The sequence below is a fragment of the Colletotrichum fioriniae genome (genome assembly GCF_027942845.1).
Source record: "Colletotrichum fioriniae strain IMI 355084 chromosome Unknown scaffold_18, whole genome shotgun sequence".
In the NCBI taxonomy this organism is placed as follows: Eukaryota; Fungi; Ascomycota; class Sordariomycetes; order Glomerellales; family Glomerellaceae; genus Colletotrichum; species Colletotrichum fioriniae.
Window position 1 is genome coordinate 132,019 of NW_027076854.1, and position 15,841 is coordinate 147,859.

Here is a 15,841-nt window from a genome sequence, read left to right on the forward strand (position 1 = left end):
CCCGCCATGTATCGCTCCATGAAGAGCCTGGCCCTCATCGGCCTCCTGGGCCCGACCTCGCAAGTCTTTGCCCATCCGGCCACCAGCCACAACATCGGCCGCCGCGGCGTCGATATCGAGGCCTTCCGTCTTCCCCAGCTTGGCTCTTACACCAACGCTACTCAGACGGAGGCGACCCCGCCCATCGCGCTCCTGAAGCGTGCCAACTACGTCGACACCGCCACCGAGCTCGTCAAGAAGCTTGCGCCCAACGCTGAGTTCCGTGTTGTTGGTGACAACTATGTTGGTACCAACGGCATTGGCCACGTCAACTTCAAGCAGACTGTTCACGGGCTTGATATTGACAATGCCGACTTCAACGTCAACGTAAGACACACTTCCTTTGTTTTGCTTGTAAGTATCACTCGACTGACATATTCTATCTAGATTGGTAAGGATGGAAAGGTCTTCTCCTACGGCAACAACTTCTTCAAGGGTGACCTCCCCGAGGCCAGCCCCTTGACGAAGCGTGACTTCAAGGACCCCGTTGCTGCCCTTAACGGCGCAAAGGATATTCTTCAGCTCCCCGTTGAGGCTGCTTCTGCCACCGCCGAGGCTAAGGAGGGCACTGAGGTTTACGCCATCAAGGGAACCTCTGGTGCTGTTTCCGACCCCGAGGCCAAGCTCGTCTACTTCATCCAGGCCGACGGCACTCTGTCCCTCTCTTGGCGTGTCGAGACCGACATCTCTGAGAACTGGCTGTTGACCTACGTCGATGCGGCCACCGGTTCCAAGGTTCAGGGTGTTGTCGACTACGTCTCCGACCTGGCCAACTACCGCGTCTACCCGTGGGGTGTCAACGATCCCACCGAGGGCGACCGCGTCCTGGTCACCGACCCCTGGGATCTCTCTGCCTCGCCTTTGACCTGGCACAGCGACGGCTCTGCCAACTACACCACCACCCGTGGCAACAACGGCATTGCTCAGTCCAACCCCAGCGGCGGCACTGCTTACCTTACCAACTACCGCCCCACCAGCACCTCGTACAACTTCGACTACGAGTACTCCACCAGCCTGACCACCCCGTCCGCCTACATCGATGCCTCCATCGCCCAGCTCTACTACACTGCCAACCACTACCACGACCTGCTGTACACTCTCGGCTTCACCGAGGCCGCCGGTAACTTCCAGATCAACAACCAGGGCAAGGGCGGTGCCGGTAACGACTTTGTCGTCCTCTTCGCCCAGGACGGCTCTGGAACCAACAATGCCAACTTCCTCACTCCCCCCGATGGCACCAACGGGCGCATGCGCATGTACCTCTGGACCCAGTCGACTCCCCGCCGCGACTGCAGCTTCGAGGCCGGCGTCGTCATCCACGAGTACACCCACGGTCTGTCCACTCGCTTGACCGGTGGTCCCGCCAACTCCAACTGCCTGAACGCCGTCGAGTCCGGTGGTATGGGTGAGGGCTGGGGTGACTTCTTCGCCACGGCCATCCGTCTCAAGCCCACCGACACCCGTGCTACCGACTACGCCATGGGCGCCTGGGTCTACAACAACCCCGCCGGTATCCGTACCGTTCTCTACTCTACCTCCATGACCACCACCCCCAACACCTACTCCACCATCAATGGCCTCACCAGCGTCCACCGCATCGGTGAGACCTGGGCCACCACTCTTTACGAGGTCCTCTGGAACCTCATCGACAAGCACGGCAAGAACGACGGCCCCAAGCCCGAGTTCGACGCCAACGGTGTCCCCACCGATGGCAAATACTTGACCCTGAAGCTCGTCCTCGACGGCATGGCCCTGTACGTATCCCCATTATTGCTACTCCTTTCAGGCAATACACTAACAATACCAGGCAACCCTGCTCTCCCAACTTCATCCAGGCTCGTGACGCCATCCTCGACGCCGACAAAGCTCTCACCGGTGGATCCAACCTGTGCGAGCTCTGGACCGCGTTCGCGAAGCGTGGTCTGGGTTCCGATGCTGTCTACAGCTCTTCTGCCCGCCGCGATGGTTTCACCATCCCCACTGGCGTTTGCTAGAGGGAGAATCATGTTCGAATTTGATAGCGTAGATACCAGAATTAGTGTAATGTGTAACGAGACTAAACTCAAAATCTCCAAAGCAACGCCCAGCGTGAGATTGAGCACTATGAAACAAGATTCCCCCCTTCCTCGTGGTATTTGTCCTACTCTTCTTCCCACCCATTTTGTACTTACCCTTCCTGCTCATCCTTCCTCATTTTATTCCTCTTCCTCCTAATTATTTTTCTCGTCAGCCTCAGCTATCTTTTCTACATAGGGCCCGTATTTGGCATCCACCGTTGCCTTCCATGCCTCCAATGCAACAAACTCTCCGCCAACCCTAATGTGACCAACGGGAATCTCCTGGATCGAGGCTCTACTGCACGGAGGCAGTTGGAAAAACTTGTGGTCCTTTCCGCATGTTATGTCCCTGACTCCATTGGTCCCGATATCTGCGTAGCATGTGTTGCAGAGACTAGGGCCAACGATGCAAGTTGTACAGAGCCAGATACCAATGGGAATATGAGTCTTGAATCCGCATTGCTCGGAGCAGATGAAGATCGAATTATCGGGCATCTCCGGCATATCGATCCAGGGCTCAATCCCGGCCTCTTCTGTTTCCTCCGACAACTTCTTTGCTGTTCCCTCTCCAGTCTCTTTCTCTCCTCCTTCCACAGCCGTCTCTTCTGTGCTCTCCCTTGGGCTCTCTACCTTCAGATCCTCGATCATCTGATCTATTGTCGGCGCTTCTATGTTCTCGCCGGCATTCCTCTTTGCAGCGGCAGCATTTTCTAGACGAATCTGTCGCTCCTCTTGCTTGCGCCATTGTTCCATCTTACGCTCATACTCTTTTTGTTCAGCGAATCTTGATACAGCCATCATCTCCCAGCATGCGACTATGTTAGCCTCATCCATAAATGCGATGAACAAAAGAGCCAGATCGCGGAACGAATCGTAATCATTGCTGACATCTTCGTCGGATAGCATCTCGAGTCTCTGGGCTGTGAAAATGGTAACACGGTCTCTGGCGCGATCTTGCTCTCCGTTTAGGTGGAAGAATCGGGCTAGCTGGAACAGGCAGAGATCGGGTGTTGCAATGCCTTCATAAAGGCCTTTCAGCAAACCCTCCGTCTTGTTGGCGTAAATCTTTCTCGTATCGGCCGAGGTATTTTCGGCGAAAGCTCTGTTGTTGTAGGCGACTAGGAGAGTAGAAGCAACGTCAAATTGCATGAATGGCACTTGCTCGGTAAGACAGTTCTCCTTGAAAATACCTTCCAGCATCATCACACCTTCATCCTCATGGCCAGGTCGACGAAACAAACCAATGGCATACCACATATTTGTATAGGAGTTCCAATACGGGTCTCTTTCCAGGTCACTGGACTTTTGTTGGTGCCTCTCCACATCTCCGCGAGCAAATCCCAACGATCGGTACGGTAGCATGCGTTCCACATCGCGTACCAGAACTCCCGGGTATTGTAGACGGTTCCATCGCCGAGAATTTTGCTGGCCAGATTCATACCACCAAAAGTGAATGAATGGAGCTTCTCGCAGAACTCGATAATGAGTTTCCATTCCCTGCGTTGTCCTAGCTTGTTCGCAATGAATTGGCGGTAGCTCCCGGCCGCGGGGTCCTGAGTCTGGTCCAAGGCCTGGAGGTAACTATGGAATGCCTTATTTGTACCGGAATTGTCGGGCATATTCCAATAACGATCGCCCAAGGTCTCCAGCACACCCGAAAATGACTCCCGATCGTGCTGACTGAATGTGCTGGGAGGATGACTCGACAGTTTCTCAACAATTTCCTCGAGAACCGAGATCGCCTCGGCGTCACGATCCTCGTCGAATGAGCGGGTGAGATTATAAGCGGCGAACCAATCATCAGGATTAAGTTCGACTGCTCTCCGGGCTCTCTTCTCGCACTCATATTTCGGCATGTCGATGTAGTATAGCAACCTCGCCATTTGCGCCTCCCAGTGTGCATCATTCTCTTCAACGCCAAGTTCTTTCTTCGCCCATGTCTCGACCGTGTCGAATTCGGTCATAGTAGGCCGGAAAACCTCGTCGTCGTCGATTTCGGGCTGTGTGACAGCCATGGAATTATTTTCGTGTTGTTCCAACTGCAAAAGTCAGCCCTCTTGTTTCCTGGTGATTTCTGGCTCGAGATCTCTGATAGGGTTGGGAATTCTTACCCGTTTAACAAGCCCAAAGAGCAAACTGAACGCATCGGCCATGGTGTTTTGATAATGAGTTACCTCGAGCAGTTCCTTGACAATCACTCTTGCTGCTGTTTCGTACCAGCTCGTCCCACCAATTCCACTGAAATTGCCCAGCGTGCTCAGTGCATTCTCTCGGTCTCGAATCTTTGACATAACCATTGAGTCGTCAGACCACTTGCTCATGAGATTTGCGCCCCTGTTTGAGAATACCCAAGTTCTCCAGTTCCCAGGCATCAAGATATCGCTTATGACGCACAGCGCATCCATATCAGGGCCATAGTCTCTTGAAAGGAGAGTCTTGATGGCAGATTCCTCCGTGAACAGGCGAGCCAAAAGCTCTCCGGCTTGTGCTTTGAGATCGCGATCAGCCCGGGAGAGGTCAGTCTCTTCTAAGTGATCGAACAGCCAATCTGAGGCGTAGGTTCGGAACTTGACTGCTCCAGGTGTCATGTTAGACCGTCCATCCAATATGCCGTGCAGGCACCTCATCGCAAGGATAAGATGAGAGTTATCGGGATCCTGGCAGATATACTTGGTCTTGCGTTCTAGTTTCTGAGAAAAGAACTCTTCGAACCCAAATTTATCGTAGACATCTGATGGGCAGACCGTCGATAGGTAATGTTTGACGATTTTGATCTCCGCAGGTGAGATCTGCTCTTCGCTGCCGTAGTCTGTGCCACTTGATTGATACCTCTTCACAGGTATGATCTCGCCTATTTCTTCCGCACTGAAGGATACGTCCCGGTTTTCTTCAATTTTGAATAACAGAGAATACTTTTCCCGGATCTTAGACTCCAAAGATCGGAGGGAGACCTGACTGGAAGCCTCCAAATTCAAATTCAATCGGATGGCAGCTTCCAATTGGAGAGGAGACATCCATCTCCTTGCCCATTTTACCCATATAATTATTTCATTGACTTCGTCGATCTCGGCTGACTTCAGCGTCAAGTTGAGCTTTTTGATGTCGGCAAGAATCTGCTTGGGTCTGGCGCTGCCAACTTCGTTCAGGCATTGTTCAATTTCGGACAAAGAGTCGACACCCTCAATGGTGCTTAGTGCAGAGTTCGTGATGTAATAGTCGCCGGAGGTCGCAAATGTGAGCCTTGATAGAATCATCGTTCTAGTCTCGGCAACACCGGCCCTACTGGCGTCATTCAATGTTTCCATTGCGTCCATTCTGGCTATGATGTATAGCTCAATGTCAATGGAGTTTCGGAAACCGAGTTTCATTCTGGTGACCCTCATGTCTCCCGCTTCCTCAAGCACGTCAAAAGTACGTTGGTTGCCCGTAACAATCACACGCGTGCGCAGACGAGGTGATTCAGCTGAAATTCTCTGTAAAAGACCAGCGAGCCCATCGATGTTGTCGCCAAGTCCATCTATGACGATGAAGAACGTGCTCTCGATGCCCGGGCGGTCTTCGTTATCTAGCAATAGTTTGTTCCAGATGTCCGATGGATCCTCGCTATTCACCTTGTCGCAGATTCCAGCAATGGACTTGAGGTACGGAAGCTCCATCTGAGCCAACTGCCATAGGACACTTTTCGACACCACTTCGGCGACATGCTTTTTCTTGAATGTGGCCTTGGAGTTGTCCTTGGAATCTTCCTCGAGAAAGTAGTACGCAATTGCCGACCTGCTCTTCGAATTATTCGACTGTCTGTATTTCTGTAGTCGACTAATGATATGAGTTGCCAAAAGGGTTTTCCCAGAGCCCTCCCCACCCTCAATCCCGAGGATCGGACTCGCTTCGTTGCTGCCCGTCATCCACGAGGTGAATAGAGCATCATCGTCCAACCATTCCCCAGTGCCATTGAGAAGCAAGCTCTTGTTCTTGCGTAACGCGGCATCCCACGTGTCGAAGTCTTTTGCGTTTTTGCCGAAGAAAACTTCTTGAACCTTGCTTTTGAAATGTTGGTCTAACTTGTCTTGCTTCTGCGCCACACTGCTCTCAATGAGAGTGTCAAGTTTGACTACACTCTCTTTCGAAGCTTTGGCAGCGTCTTGGCCAGCTTTGAGCGATTGAGCAGAAACGAGTCTATGCTCTCTAGCGGTCAAGTTCTCCATCTGACCGAGAAGGTCCTTGATGAAATCGTCATCCAGGAAAAGTTGGCGGAAAAACATCTCGATCTTGCGTCTTTTCGGCTTGAGCTGAAGAGTGCGATCGCAAACGTCGATGAAAAGTTTGAGTTGACAGCAAGCCACTTTTCTCAGAGAAGCATCCATTCCATCATAGTATGGCAGACGCTCGAGAAACTGGGCACACTTCTCAAGCAGTTCCGCGAGACTTTCGAAAACCGCCGAGTATGACTGCCATGCCCCAATCACAAACGTGAGGGCGTTGAAACAGGTGTTTGCCGGGGCGAAGGCCTAAATAAAAAGAGCCGTCAATTAGCACGAATCCTCTCAGTCTCATAATAGTAGAGAATCTTACATATGAAGCGCCATCAGCAATGATACCTCCAACTTTCGAGATACAATTCAAAGTTCTGTTGAACGCTTTCTTGACGGTGCCATGTTTGTCGGCTGCTTTTTGATCCGCTGCCTGAGTCTGTTCCAAATATCGCATTACTCCATCAATGTCAAGCTGCTTGTCAATCTTCGATGGGTCTCCTCCTGCCATGCGAATGACTCTGTTCTGTACTTCGAGCCATATCTGACTGACTTCATCGTCGGCGGTGTTCTTCTCGGCTGTCGCGAGGACGACTACCGTGGTCTTTTCTGTCGCGGCCGTCATTGTGACCTCTGTAATTACTCGAAACAATAGAGGACATGTGCAATTGGTTTAAAACATGAGGAGGATAGCCGTCCACCAATTTAAGAAGTCAGCACCATATAGAATCAAGTGACTATAGGGAGCGAAAAAGTAAATTCGTAAACCCATACTCTAGCTGCATATCATTAGCGCTTACGATGCCACTCTGCCATCCATTTCCCGATGACCCCTGTCTGCAAGCATCCACGTTATTGGCCGCCAGGAAGGACGCGGAAGTTCAGCTCTGTCGACTGCCCCTGTCTGTCGTCAGATTCGGTCACGGTGGGATGCTGATTGTATTTAGGCAGCATGTTTGCCAAGTGCCACCAAAGCTCTTTGCGCTGAGAGATTCAAGGCATGTCTGAGGAACGTCAGCTTCAGGGGCGAAATGGAGGCCAGTCAATTTAGCTACAGCCTACATGGCTGTCGATCTGACGCAAGCGAGCCGGTGTCTCTTCCGTCTTACTCTGCTTGTACGACTGCGGATTACCTACTTTACCTATGTCCTTGGGGGCGGGCCTTTCTTTTTCCAGTGGTCGCTGTCCAAATTGAACCAGATAAATGTTGTGTGTCTTTGTTGGGAAACGTCACAGCGCATAGCACTTACATGTCACTCGTGTGCATCGTGGCTGAGAAGTCGGCTTGAACTAAGTCTTAATTTCAGACCTGCAGATCTCCCACCATTCTCCAACTATTATTATTTAGCTGTTACCCCCATTCTCTTCAAGCTTAATTGTCTCTCAGCCATTGTGTTGGCGGAAACGTTAGGTCCTTGCACGATCACGCGATGTCGACATATCACCGACCTTTACCAGTCCAACAGAGAGGCTCGTTTGAGTTGGATCAAGATGATGCGCCTACAGGATATCACGCTCCTATAGAGCAGCTATCCATCAGCGACGAGGCGACTGATGGGCTTCACGGCTCGCGAAACCCGCTTCACATCAAGAGAAAGCCCCTCTTACATCTGAAGTCGATGTCGTCCACAGATCTTGACCAAAATACGATGATGGAGCATGCGAGCCAAACATCCAGCCGACATCTTTTGAGAAAGGCAACTACTATTTTGCCTACAAGTCAGTATCACTGGATACTCGAGACTCTCGCAATCTCGCTCAACATCTCTGCCCTCGTAGCTATTGCCATCCTCCTCCCTCTCTATAACGATAAACCCGTAGCATCTTGGTCGTTTCATTTCTCCTTCAACACCGTGGTATCAATTCTTGGAGCTACATCAAGAGCAACACTGGCATTCGCTGTGAGCGCATCCATCAGTCAAGGAAAGTGGAATCGGTACAGGAAACGAGATGATACAATCATGGTCTTTGATCGCTTTGAGGAAGCTAGCCGTGGTCCCTGGGGAAGTGTCAGGCTCCTGTGGTGGTCGAAGCTGAGGTATGCCACATCACCCTGTCCGATGTGATTATTTGACAACCCTCCAAGGGCATACGATAACACATCATTCACCTTAGACACTGGATTGCTCTTGGGGCATTATCGACAGTCATTCTAGTGGGCTTCGAGCCATTCTTACAGGCCATTATCGACTTCGAGGGTGAGGAAATCTCTTTCTCAGACCCTGTCGCTAAGGCAACGATCGGAAAGACCGATAGACTTGACATCGGCTCTCATATTAGCATCTCAGGAGCTGCGGTCGCACTGACGGTGCCCGACTTCCCAGGAGAAGCAATTACTGGCATCTCAATGTTTTCCCAGTATGACTTCGGCGCTCTCGCCGCAATGTGGGCCGGTTTCTCGAGTCTCAATTCCGCCGAAAGCCAGAAGGTGGCATTCACTTGCCCCTCAGGCAACTACACCTGGGCCCCTTATACGTCTTTGGCAACATGCAGCTCATGCAGCGATATCTCAAAGCACATTGTCAAATCGACCGGAAAAGCCAACCTGATGAAGGCTGAAGATGACAGTCTTACAATGGTGAGCTTCATCTCGTCAGGCTCAATACATCTGATACCCAACGTGACGGCTGGCTACATCAAGTATGAGATCCCGGCGCTCGGAATGAACATCTCAAACATTGATGGGGCGGCGGTAGCAGCCTTGAGGGAAGACAATGAGACGATCATAAGTACAGAATTGACAGCGAAAGCGACAACCCAGCCAATAGAAACAATCAACTTCCGCGACATGAAATCCCTCATAATATCATTCGCAATGATGGAGTCCAGCAGCGACTTCAGAGAAGGCAGGAAGCCCTGGGAGGACGCGACCGTTGTAGCACACGAGTGTGCTCTGTATTTCTGTGCGAATGTGTACCAAACCACGATCAAACAAGGTGCTTTAGAAGAGACTGTTCTAGGCTCTTATACTAACCGAAACCTCGATTCTTTCCTCTCCCAGAGCCCTAGCGAATCTCAGCTCTCAAAAGCATACAACGAGTACACAAATTACACCTTGAATTACGACAAGTCAGACTTCAACCGAACCGACCTCCAACTGTTGATTTCACCGGAAGAGTATCGTGGCGCTACCGGTCTGAACACAGAAAACAGCTTGCGATTCAATATCTCACAAAACGCTGCTGGAAGCATCACTGGAGCATTCGCGAATCAGTTCGCCCGTCGGCCTAGCCCTCTAAGCAAGAAGCAGCTCGTATACCCGCCGCTACGTCGATCCCCTCAGGTTCCACAACAACAGCCCAACGTAATCACAAGCTTAGGAGCAACCCAGAATTTCACGGCAATGTTTGAGGCAGCAGCGGCTGGGTTGACAAAGTATATACGTGATCTCTCTCTGGAAGAGAAGCCTTTGGAGGGCAAGACACTGCAATGGGTCGTTCATATCCGCGTACGTTGGGGATTTCTGTCTCTTCCAATGGTAGCATTATTAGGTGGTTGTTTGTTCTGCCTGTTTTCGATTATTGAAACAAGACGACTGGGACTGCCGGCCTGGAGAGGAAGTTCACTGGCAGGGCTAGCCCATGGACTCGATGCGGAATCTAGGGAGAGGCTACGAGCTGCGGATAGTATCTCGCAGATGGACGCGCATGCTGATCGTGTTAAGGTTCGATTTTTAGACTCGCCGATGGGTTCGGAACTGAGACTGAGCAAAAATAGAGCCCATTAGTGCTCTGCTACGTCCTAGAGATTATAGCTCATTCCATGGTGTTGCTAATTGTTCCTCAGCTCAATACGAGTGGACTGTGCTTTAGCCATTGTCGTAAAGGCTTCGCTGGCTCAAGAATATGATCGTGAAGAGTCCGTTATAGTTGGAATTCCAGACGCAGCTCAAATTTCATCATTTTGCGACGGAGGGCACGAAGTTAATTTCCTTGATGTTCTTGGAACCCTAATAACGGTCCGACGAAAGACCAAGGCCTGCCTCGTGCTTTTGATGGTTGAAAGCGCGCATGATCGCAGCTATGGCGGACCACGAGAACGAAAACGAGAACGACTACTGTGAAAGAAACAGCAACTTAGCGACTGAGTTGTAGCGATGCAAGGTATTGACCATGCGTACGACCAATTCTTCTCTAAGGAAAGCGTACAGAATCGCTCTCAAGACTGTTCATGTGACACCGTAGATGTTGATTCTCATTGAGATAATGCTTTTCTTGACTCATTCTGGGTGCAATGCCTGGGAACCCTTACGAATACTTTAGACTGACTTGGACCACAAATCCGCAAGCTGGCGCAGACTACGGACTCGATCAGGCACTGATAGTAGCTAGAGCGTCGACCATATACTATAATACCGAGATCCTTACTCCTGGCTGCACTTTAAGTGACTCATCAAGGTCATAGTAGTTGACTAGCAATGATGTAGGATCCAAAAATATGCTTCACTAAACCAGATACCATTCATATTGACTTCGAGTCTTATACAGACACGGACGCATACTGATCGGGCAAGGCGACTTCATGAAATCCTTTACTTCGACCCCAAATCTAAGATGTGAAGATCATACCAGTCTTGCAAAGAGATACTCGGGTCTTGCCACGATCATATGCAAACTAATAGCAAGGCTATTGTCGGTATGGACGAAGCGAACAATCATTGACTGGTGTTTTCCAATACTTCCACTGTCGCTTTTTCCCTTATCATACTTTAGGTAAGTAGGCGTTGTTCTGTACGTAAACAACTAAGACGTGAAATCATATAAAAATCTAAGGATCAAATCTCTGAATTAGTCATTGACGGCATAGTGCTGGTGCATGACAAGTTGCCAACAAGGTACCAGTTGAGGGTCAACAGCCCATCGGACAACCGTAAGTTCAGTATCTCCAATGCATTGCCTATAGCTGCATAATGATCTGCTAGATGACTGCTAGAGTCGAGTTACGGCATTGTCAAGAAGCAGATCTCCCGGTCGACAGTAGACAGTAAACCCGAGCGTTCTCAGTCTCGCAGTCGAAAGAGCCATCATGCCAACAACCACTCAGGAGCGCGTTTCGACCGCTACCGTGGCAGACGACACATCAGGTTCGCTGACCTCGAATGGCATCAATGTCCATTGCTGTGGCCCGACGCTCTCGCATGAGGCTCTCACATGAGTCTCTCACATGTTGGTGACCGCCTAGAGATATTGCATACGCGGCGCCGAGGCACCAGGCTCGTAGTGCTGTCTGGCTCAGTTGAGAATCTGCCTTGGCTAGCATATCTTATTTTGTCGCCAAGAATCTCATGTCGTAGACGATGCTGACCTACATGCGCTGACTCCAACAGCCTAGGTCAATTGCCAGGTTGTGAGTTGTGATTGAAGGCCTGGCGTGGCCAAGTCAAAATGGCCTTGGCAGCAACTTTCCACGATAATCGAAACAGCGCCTAGAAAGACTGATAATAGCCGCGATTGTAGCTTTGGTTGAGCCCATGAAAAGGCAAAATTCAACGAAGTGGCGTGCGCCAAGCCAAGCGCCTCTTTACCTTTCGCAGTTGATCGGGAAATCGGCGCGAGGGCCAAGAAGCATCAAAAATGCCAAGACATCGTGATGTGACAATCGGCGGAGGTTGGCTTCATGTGATGAAGAGGCAAGCTTGGTATTAATCTTACTCGCTCAGTTGCGGGGAAATCAAACATTTTGGTGTAAAATTAGATAGATGGCAAGTCTTGGCAAATTTGGGGGCGGCGACTTTCAAGTGCTCTTCAAGGCGGAATCCAGCGCAGCAAGGGGCCCTTGGTCAGAGCTGTCAGTCCTGCGCCACGTTCCGTGTGCCAGTTTCCCGGCCCAGTTGTGCCGATGAAGGGTGGGTACACGGGGAGCGCACAGTAGAGTTGGAGCTCCGTTGCAATCGGTTCCGACGGAGCGGAAATCACGTCCGGACGGTGTCTTATTGATGCCCGAATGCATCCTACTCTACAGTACATACAGAGTAGCCTCATCCCACCAACATGGTTCGTCTCCATTCTCAAGGTCTCGGGCAACATTAGCCACCCTGTCTTGGTGTGAGGCCAGCAAAGGAATTAGGTTATTCGGGGGCTTGGCCTTTCAGGCATTCAACGTCGTTCTAGGGTCTACCCCGTTGGTTGTTTCACCTTGGAAAGCTTAACGGCCCGTTCCGAATGCCCTCGCAGTACTGACTACTATTAATAAATAAGCGATGCTGAGTTGGTAGTTTTACGCGGAAGAACATGACGAGAAAGCTGTCAGGTCTAACGTTTCATTGGCAGCTTCGTAGGATACCAAGAAACGTCAGAGTCTGCTTCCGTGATAGGTTCATCCTTGAGACTGACGGGATACCAAAGGAGGCCAGACGTATAATTGGGCTAATAACTCGGCAGATCGCAAGTAGCTTTCTCAACTATAATTTCAGCTTTCTCAAAAACAAGCTGTCGGCCAAGCCGTGAGAAGCTATGATCCCAGAAGCTATGAGCACGCGAGAAGCTTCGTGACGCAGAGTGATCAGCTGTCGATCTAGGTGAAGCAACAACCGCAACAGCCGTGGTCTCTTGCAGCTTTGATTGTACTTGGCACGCCAAGTCACCCACAGGGCCCAGTATGTAGTCCGACGTCCATTGTCTCCAAACAGCTGTCGGAAGCTGACATGCCAAGTCGGGGATAATCGAGCTCTTTTCCATATTGCTCCGAGAGAGCAAAGTTCACCATTCCATGTCCAACAGCTGCCACCGGCATTGGCCCGAAGCGGTCCAGACCGTCATCCCATGTTGATTGCCCCCAAGAAACAGGTGGAGTAAGACTCCTTCCTAAAATTTGGGTAAATCGGGGATTTCTTGTCACATCACTCAACAATTGCATCATGAAATAAGTTGGGTGTAAGATTAGCAAGGTAGATGCAGATCCTTCTGTACTACATACTCTAGCTAGCACGAAATCTCTATGTATATCTCTCGAAATTACGTGTGACTAGAACGACTTCAACGATGCGGAAACAAAATGAAACCAAGCAACTCCCTTCCTCAGAAATCTCAGCTCTGTCTAGGTATGAAACTCCCCCAACCCATCATGACCACGAGGGTGTTTCCACCCACCATTGACCCCGTTACATTTCTCGTGAAGCCAATCTGATGAAACTCATCAGTTCGCAGAAGTAGAGTTCTAATGCGTTTGATGATTAGAAGAAGCCTTACTTGCGCAAGTAGTGGCTTGTCTCGGTTGTGTGAGAAACATTGTCGTTGCGCACGCCCCCTCGGTAATCCATAGGATAGCTACCAAGCTGATTCTCGGAGTCCGAATTGGGAACGATCTCGCCATGTGACTTGTTAATAATCCGGGAAGGGTGGAACCAGTTGAAAACCCCCGACACAATCAGCATCAAAAGGGCATCAAAGATGTAAAGGTACACCTCCTTTGACTGGAGTTCCCCATCTTCCCCCATGACATACTCGATAACTCGGAAGAGGGATCGGACCATGATGAGCAAGCTTGTTCCATAGAGAACCATCAGTAGCTTTGGCCAAGGAGTCGAGACCGACAAGCTCCTCGAGGTGGGTTCACGCTTGATACGGTAGTGGAACAAGGCGGTGACAATCATGAAGAACCCGAAAAAAGCAATCTGAATGGCCAAGCCGATGATGATGATCATTTGCCCGCGATCCCTCTGCGCCTTTGTATCAGCACCCGCAAGAGAGCCGCCACCTTGAAGAAATTATTAGCCGTTGAGGTTTCATACATCATGGCAGTCTCCATCTCTCACCAATAGCTTGAGCGGCAATCGATATGATGTCTCCAAGGAGAAACAGCTTGGTAATCCACTTGACTCGAATGAGTGAATGTTTCTCGGCATCAAGCAGTGTGATCAATCGTCCGAAGATCATATAGATCGATGCTGCATAGAAAGGAGGTCCAAGAAGCAAGAGGAGAGCTTGGATGATGTATGGACCTCTTGACCAATTAGGGGTCTCGGTAGCATTGATCGCGCGTCCAGCATAACCAATGATCTCAACTGCAGAGTCGTACATATTAGTGATGCCTAAAGGCAGGGGTGTACTTCAAAGTTCTTACCAAGGCAACCGATGAAGAATGGGATGAAGTACCATGTTCGCGTCTTCACAATCTGAAAGGCATGTCCAATTGTGGACAGACCAAAGCAGACTGTAAAGATGATTGCCGCAGGAAGCGAAGGGTTGTACTTGTAGTAGTCGTTGGCCATTTTGTGATCTGTGCGAAGGCGAGATCTTTCAACTTGAAGATGAAGGTTTCGAAGACTTTCAGAGGCGAAGATTAATGAAGTCTTCGATGATTGCAGTAGAGTAAGACTTGTTATGATTGATGAGGTTGTTTCTTCTTCGTGCCCCCTAATCCTAGATGAGATTGGCACGTCTTTAAGCACCAAATTTGCCATTTTGGAAAACCCAAATCCGTTGCTGGTTTATTTTCGCTTCTCCTATCGCTACATCTACAAATCTTGAAGCTGACGAAAAAATGAAGCTATCTCTGCTTCGCCTCGAACGGTGCCTCATACGTAGAATACGATATACGAACCCTGAAACGAGAACGAGAAGAGAAAACGAGGGGAGCTGTGCTATCAGCCTCGTCACGTCGCCAGCGACGGGTTTCGTGACAAGCACACCACCGGGTTTGATACTATTAGTCATGTAAGCACCGGACTTTCTATGTCGCTCGGAAGACGTAGTCTCCCCGGTAGGCACGTGTTCTTTACGAAACCCCGTTTTTCTATCAGCTATGAGTCTTCTGTAAGAATTTGCATAGAGTCTAGTCAGATTACATTGAAGAGGCTTGTGCCATTAGCGCCGAGTATCCGTAGATTGACAGGTGTTGCAGCTTGCGGCGTCGGTTCAGGGGACCTCATCACCAGAAAGTCAGTATGTTGTGCTAGTCAGAGTTAGGCCTAGAGTGAGATCGCATCAGCGCCCCTAACTGAAATAATCAGATCGATACAAGGCATGATTGGGTTAAGGGGGGATAGTAGAAGTCTTTCCCCGACGACGTACGAGACATGATCCCAGTTAAAGGCGTGGAGAAGCCTCGTTTTCGGACTCCATAACAATTGGTCGGCGACCCTCGCCAAGCCAATCGCCGACTGGTCTGTACGGCCGGCGACTGGCCCGGGGTTGTCTTCATCTGAAGGAGATGGACCGCGGCGCGGTAGTGGCTTTTCTCCCCTCGTTAACCAATACCCACGGATTCCACGGGAGGCACAGCACGCACCAGAATATCTGCCAAGACCCTGCCGTAGCCCGATGTTTCCCTGTCACTTTTCTCCATCTCATTCTTGCCCATCTTGGCTGGCCTCCGCCGACTTGAGACTTTTTACGGCGTCTGCTGAAGCCTGAAGGACCTGAGAACTCTAAATGTTGCAACTTATGGGCGGCGCGGGAAGGGGAATGGAACCTTGGAAGAGGCCGGCGATCCGGCGACGCAAGATTGAGGCTTAGATGCTACATGTACTCGTTAGGCTGAGCCGGGCCTTGGCGA

General features: G+C 50.4%; 4 protein-coding genes across 4 annotated transcripts; 1 reads left to right on the top strand and 3 right to left on the bottom strand.

Annotated features, from left to right (window-relative positions):
- Positions 1 to 6: 6 nt before the first annotated feature.
- Positions 7 to 2,033, top strand: N0V96_011523 (uncharacterized protein; the record flags this gene model as incomplete). The annotated part of the gene is made up of 3 exons (XM_053193542.1): positions 7 to 366; positions 427 to 1,793; positions 1,847 to 2,033. 3 exons carry the CDS (start codon positions 7 to 9, stop codon positions 2,031 to 2,033), a joined length of 1,914 nt encoding a protein of 637 aa, XP_053048860.1.
- Positions 2,034 to 2,249: 216 nt separating this feature from the next.
- On the bottom strand, positions 2,250 to 4,111 carry N0V96_011524 (uncharacterized protein; the record flags this gene model as incomplete). Its single annotated transcript, XM_065759301.1, has 2 exons — positions 2,250 to 3,214; positions 3,400 to 4,111. 2 exons carry the CDS (start codon positions 4,109 to 4,111, stop codon positions 2,250 to 2,252), a joined length of 1,677 nt encoding a protein of 558 aa, XP_065612023.1.
- Positions 4,112 to 4,144: 33 nt separating this feature from the next.
- On the bottom strand, positions 4,145 to 6,971 carry N0V96_011525 (uncharacterized protein; the record flags this gene model as incomplete). The annotated part of the gene is made up of 2 exons (XM_053193544.2): positions 4,145 to 6,604; positions 6,669 to 6,971. The coding sequence occupies 2 exons, from the start codon at positions 6,969 to 6,971 to the stop codon at positions 4,145 to 4,147; spliced, it is 2,763 nt and encodes a 920-aa protein (XP_053048862.2).
- Positions 6,972 to 13,529: 6,558 nt separating this feature from the next.
- On the bottom strand, positions 13,530 to 14,555 carry N0V96_011526 (uncharacterized protein; the record flags this gene model as incomplete). The annotated part of the gene is made up of 3 exons (XM_053193546.2): positions 13,530 to 14,041; positions 14,100 to 14,348; positions 14,408 to 14,555. The coding sequence occupies 3 exons, from the start codon at positions 14,553 to 14,555 to the stop codon at positions 13,530 to 13,532; spliced, it is 909 nt and encodes a 302-aa protein (XP_053048864.2).
- Between the last annotated feature and the right edge of the window lie 1,286 nt (positions 14,556 to 15,841).